This window comes from Manis pentadactyla, chromosome X (genome assembly GCF_030020395.1).
Source record: "Manis pentadactyla isolate mManPen7 chromosome X, mManPen7.hap1, whole genome shotgun sequence".
Lineage (NCBI taxonomy): Eukaryota > Metazoa > Chordata > Mammalia > Pholidota > Manidae > Manis > Manis pentadactyla.
Genome location: NC_080038.1, coordinates 31,561,831 through 31,567,202, shown reverse-complemented (window position 1 = coordinate 31,567,202; position 5,372 = coordinate 31,561,831). Strand labels below are relative to the sequence as shown.

Here is a 5,372-nt window from a genome sequence, read left to right as displayed (position 1 = left end):
ATCCAAAGTATTTCCTTGATGATACTACTATTCCTTACTTTTATTAAACTAATCCTTTATTTCCTGATTGCTTTTATTCCTACCAATATATGAAACAAATACTTTACTATGCAGTAAATACATATAAAAATATTTGCCTAAGCAATCTGAGTTTGAATACCGTGTATTGGCAAAATTTGAAAATTAACTGAATCACTAATTAAATGGTTACTTAAAGTTTTTTGTTTTCATTCAGTATCTAAACACCTTTCTTATGGGGGAGGTGTCTTAAAAGAAAACCTGACAAAGTGGTTGGAAAATGCATTGTGGCATATTTTTACCAGCTAACCTATCAGGAGGTAGCCTGTTCAATAGGATGTCTTCCGGGAATGCTGGCTCCTTCCATCTTCCCACCCCTACCAGCTCAGATTTCAGGCATGAAGCAAGAACGAGGGTGAAAGCTTTCTCCTCTCAGTTTTCTCTTTTCTCCCCTTTTTAAAAAAAAATCTTGACATACATTTCACTCATCACCAGAGTCACGTCTCATCTGGCCACCCTGGCTGAGAGGCTGAACCAGTGTCAACCAATTTGGCTTCCGTCACTCAAGTTCTTCTACAGTGCTCTGGCACATTATGACTGTTAACTACTTTTTATTTACATCTTTTTCTTTACTGGCTAACCTGGCACAATTTGGTGGGAGGAGAAACCCTGATAACCCCAATGTAGTACTCACCCTTCACCTCCTCCCATCCCATTGCACCGCATCCTGCCAGTTAGAAGCAGAAGACTTTTAAAGAGGTTTTCAGGAAGACATTCTGGACTGGTTTATTCTGTTCCAGTGGGTTAGCGGAACACACCCTCGACTTGGGACACACAGGCAAATTTCAAACCAAGTCTATGCTCTCAGGCCACTTGTCTCTCTTTTCTGGAAGACTCCTGACTGTGCAGTCTCTGATTAAACATTGTAGATGCGGTAAGTGTTCCAACGCAAGGTGGCCAAAGTGTGGGAGAGTGACTGACCTTTGACTCTGGCAATCTCCTGAACTGTATACAGGGCCAGGCCTGGGTGGGAATGTTGGATAAGGCTTTTGGGAACCCTGTGAGGGAGGAAGAAGGGAGCACCAGATTCCACAAGCATTCTCTCCAACGGGATCTCTTTCAGAGCTTCTCGGAGCTCCCCAGCAGTAATGTAAGTCAGGATTCCTGTAAAGCCCAGAAACAAGTTGGGAAAGTACTTCAGAAAGGGCTCGATGGTTGCATAACTGCCAATGAAACAAATCCAATGGATCTTGTAGTCAGCGGGCACGTACTTTTTCAGGAGGAACAGCATATCTTTTTCAGCTTCTCGGCAGTAAATCAATAAGGGCTTCTTTAGACCTACAGCCAGCTGCAGCTGTCTTGCAAATACCATGTGCTGCTGTGGGGCAGGTGTGGTGCACTTGCAAGAATAATCCAAGCCCATTTTTCCAAACCCTACAGCCTTGGGGTGACGTAAGCATTCCAAAATATGGCGTTCTAGGAAGTTGTTGTAGTGACGTGCAAAATTGGGGCAGCAGCCAAAGGTCCCCCAAACCATGTCTTCTTTCAAGAACTCTTCCCATAGGCCACCGCTTAGCAAGCGAGGATCACAGAAATTAGAGATGCAGCCCTGAAATTCTTTAGGGAAGGAGCTGCTATAAATTTCTCTGAAGTGGCTAAAGGACCCTTTGAAAGACAGCTTGGAATAGAGCACGTCCAAGTGACAGTGGCTGTCAATGAAACCCTCCTGTGAGCTTTGTGCCAAGGGAACCTGTGGCAGGGAAAGGGATGCATGTTGTCTCCAAGGATATGATGGTATCTCTTGGAACGGCATTCTCGTCTCCTCCATCTCTGGTCCGAAACTTCTGAGGTTACCTGAATGAGAACTGTTGGATTGACCTTCCTGTGGTGTCTCCAGAGGTCTGGGCCAGCTGTGGGAGTACAGGGTAGAATCCGAGCTATGATAACTTAGGCAGCTCTGGTCACTATTCCTAGCCAGGAATGCGCTTCTGCCCATGGAGGGATAGAGAGATCGCAGGGGATTGCTGGTCCAAGAGCAGGCATAGCCATGCCAAAGACCACTGTAAAACTGAGACTGGGAGGGGACCTGGTTCGTGGTGAAGGATGGAGGCTTTGAAACTGACAAGAGACCCTGTGAGACTGGCTCTGCCTGAGAGAATCTGACTCTGCCACTCTCATCCACACCAGACCAGCCCCTTCCTGAATAGGGGTACTCAGTCAACAGGTTCCTTTCTTTACACTTTTGAATTTCTGCAGGAGAGTCATGTTCCTCTAAAAATGTTAGGTCTAGAGAGGGTTCAAAAAAGACATCTCTTTGATCACTTTGTGGCTGTTCATGATGATGTCCCATCACTTCCTGGTGACCAAGCTTCCTGAGCTCTATCACTAGGTTTTCCGTCTCTGCTCCGACCTCTGTGGCAGGCACTTTACTTTTCTGAGAAGCAGGGAAGATGCTAGGCCTGGCTGGCCTTTCTCCAGGGTTGGGAAGCTCTCCGGTGCTCGGTTTTGCACTAGCGGCAGCCTCTCCCTTTTCTTTTGGCATCGGTTTTTCTATGATGCCCTGGACAGCTGTCACACAGATTGATGAAAAGTCTTGGTCTTGCTGTCTATACCACCCTCTCTGGGCCTTTTCTGGGTTTAGTTCCTCACTATTGCCATTTTGACCCTCAGCATTGGCTGCAAATTCCCAGTTCATGGAGTTATGGAAACCACTAGAATTAGTCTCAAAGTTGTGGGTATCCTGTGGAGAAGCCATTTTTTTCTAGAAAGGGGTGGGTGGAGGGCAGAGGGGATGGCACGGAAAAGATTCCGGTCAAAGGGAACACCAGGTGCTCTGAATCAGGCAGTCTTTGGAGGCTGTCCCACCCACACCTGGGCCTGAAGAAAGTGAGGGTCAGGAGGAAAATTTCCCTGGCAGTGTGAGCCCCAGAAAAACTTTGGCTTAAAGTCCACAAGGTTCGCCGCAGTTGCAGCTATAAGTTGGCCAGCTGGAAAGGCCGTATCACGGTGCCCAAAGGCATCCGCGTTTACGGGGACCCTACCTCTGTACCGCTCCTGTGGCCGCTCTGACGACTTACGGACCTTTTGCCTTTCTTTCACACACCCACCAGAGTTCTCAATGTCCCAGAGACGTCAAAGTCCTTCCACCGTGGCTGTAATTCTAAAGCACTTTGGAAAAATACCTAGAGCCAAGTTTTACCAACCGCTCCTTACGCCGTCCGACCGAAAATGTGCACGAGTTTTACTACGCACTTTCGTTTTTAGATAGAGAAGTGCTTCCGGCACGTAAGGTCAAGGAGCACTTCCGGTAGGTACGTCAAAGCGTTTCGGGTACAATAAAGCTCTTACATTTGGTTTGGAACACAAGGTCCTTCGGAAATGAAAGTCGTTGAAAAGACTGCACAGTGCCTTAGAGGATGCACACAAGGCACCCTGGAGCTGGGCTTCCGGCCCAGAGGTCCAGCCTGTGAAGGGTGCGCAGGAAAGTAGAACGGAACCCAACACGGGAGCAGAGCGGGGACGGCACTGCTCGTCCTGCCCACCGGATGCACTCCCCGCCCAAAAGCCCGCCCACCCCCGCTGCTTCCACCTCAGGATAGTCCTCCCTCCTCTCCCCTCCCCCTTCCCTCTTTCTCCCTTCACCCACTTCCCAGAGGCCCGCCAAAACCCTGCGGTCCTGCCATGTGTTCCCCCTACCTGCACAGCTGCGGCCATTGCATGCTTTTTCCTTTTTTCTCCCAATTCTTTCTAAAAAACATAGTTATGGCTTTCAAAGCAGAATTTAAGTATACATGCTCTTAAAAAACGTAGTTAAAATTGTAGTACTTTAACCATTTTCAGTCCTGTGTTTTTTTGCTCAACATTTCTGCATATCCTAAGTATTTTTCTTAGACCGTTGCATAGTTTTTGAAAACATACTAGTGCCTTCATTATATTCCAGAGTGTATAGATGTGCCGTAATTCACCAAACCCTCTCCTTTTGCTAACTTTCGGTTCCTTTGCTCTAGTTTTTTCTGTTATAAGGAAAATGCTGCAAAGAACATCTTTGCACATATGTTTCTCCATGTTTACCTTTGTTTCTTTGGGCTACCTGCCTGGAAATGGGGTGCCTCAGAAGTATAGCAAGTTTAAAATGGCTCCTGATAGAACTGTGTTGCCACAGAGTTGTATTGGAGTAATTTAAACACCCATCCATGATGAATAATCCTACCACTCCCACCCCCCACCCCTTTCCTCACTTTTATTTTAACTTGCCCTTGTCTTAATTTCTTTAGCAAAACTTTTTTTATTTATTATCCCTCTTATGAATTTTAGGTTATTTTTTTTTGTTTTTTTAGTCTTTTAAAAGTTAATTTAAAAATATTATAAAATAAACCTGTCATATTTCTTACAAAAATTTTATTAGTATGTTGTTTCTTATTTATGTTTTAGTCTATTGAATGTATAACTTATTTTTATAGTCAAATTTTAATTTTTTTTTATTTATAATTTTCTCTTTTTCTCCTAAGCCCAGAATGGTCAACCTCCCCTTCAAAGCTTTGACATAGATATAGTATACATACAGTCTTTTGGAGGGTAAAAGGGATTGATTTGTTATATGTAAGCTGATACTCCATCTGCTATATATTTTGGGCTATAATTTATTTTGGGTGGAGATATACTCTGATGCTTTTCTAAGTTAGTACTTTTTTTTACTTACTGGTACATGACTCTTCTCTCATCATGCATTCAATTCCTATATGTAATAAAGAGTCTATTTCCAGACCGTCTATTTTTTCCACGTACTCATTTGTCTCTTGGTACAGTGGTGTTGCACCATTTTGATAACTGAAACATTAAAGTGAGGTGTAAAATCTGGGAGATTGAAGTCTCCTGTAGAAAACTCAACTTTCCTAATTATCTTTAGTAGGCTGACCTATTTATTTTCTCAGGTGGACTTAGACTTACTTTTTTCAACTCCCTCCAAGCATCAATGAAATGTACACTTTGGAAATATGTTATTTTAGTTTGCTTATCCAGAATATACATTATCTATCCTATTTAGTCAAGTTTGTCTCTATCTTCTAGTAAATAATTTTAGAGTTTTATCTCTGTCACAGTTTTCATTAAAACTATTTTTAAGTGTTTTGTAATTTTTTATTCTATTGTGAAGACACTTTTTCTCCTATTGTATTTTCAGCTAGTTATTGTTAGTACATAAGAATATTTTTGATTCAGTTGTGCTGAAATCTTTTATTTATTCTGTTTCTCAGCCTTTGTGTATGCCATAATTTTGTCTACCTATAACCATACTTCCGCCTCTTTCTTGCTCATATATTTACTTCATACCTTCTTACCTTGTCCAGAACTAAAAA

The 5,372-nt window shown here is 43.2% G+C and overlaps 1 protein-coding gene across 1 annotated transcript; it reads right to left on the bottom strand.

The window, feature by feature from the left end:
* Nucleotides 1-934: 934 nt before the first annotated feature.
* Nucleotides 935-2,773, bottom strand: LOC130681775 (putative deoxyribonuclease TATDN2). The gene has a single exon (XM_057495347.1). The coding sequence runs from the start codon at nucleotides 2,771-2,773 to the stop codon at nucleotides 935-937; it is 1,839 nt and encodes a 612-aa protein (XP_057351330.1).
* Between the last annotated feature and the right edge of the window lie 2,599 nt (nucleotides 2,774-5,372).

Bases quoted from the DNA above. Each gene is read 5' to 3' on its own strand.
- LOC130681775 (XM_057495347.1), bottom strand. From the start codon at position 2,773: ATGGCTTCTCCACAGGATACCCACAACTTTGAGACTAATTCTAGTGGT.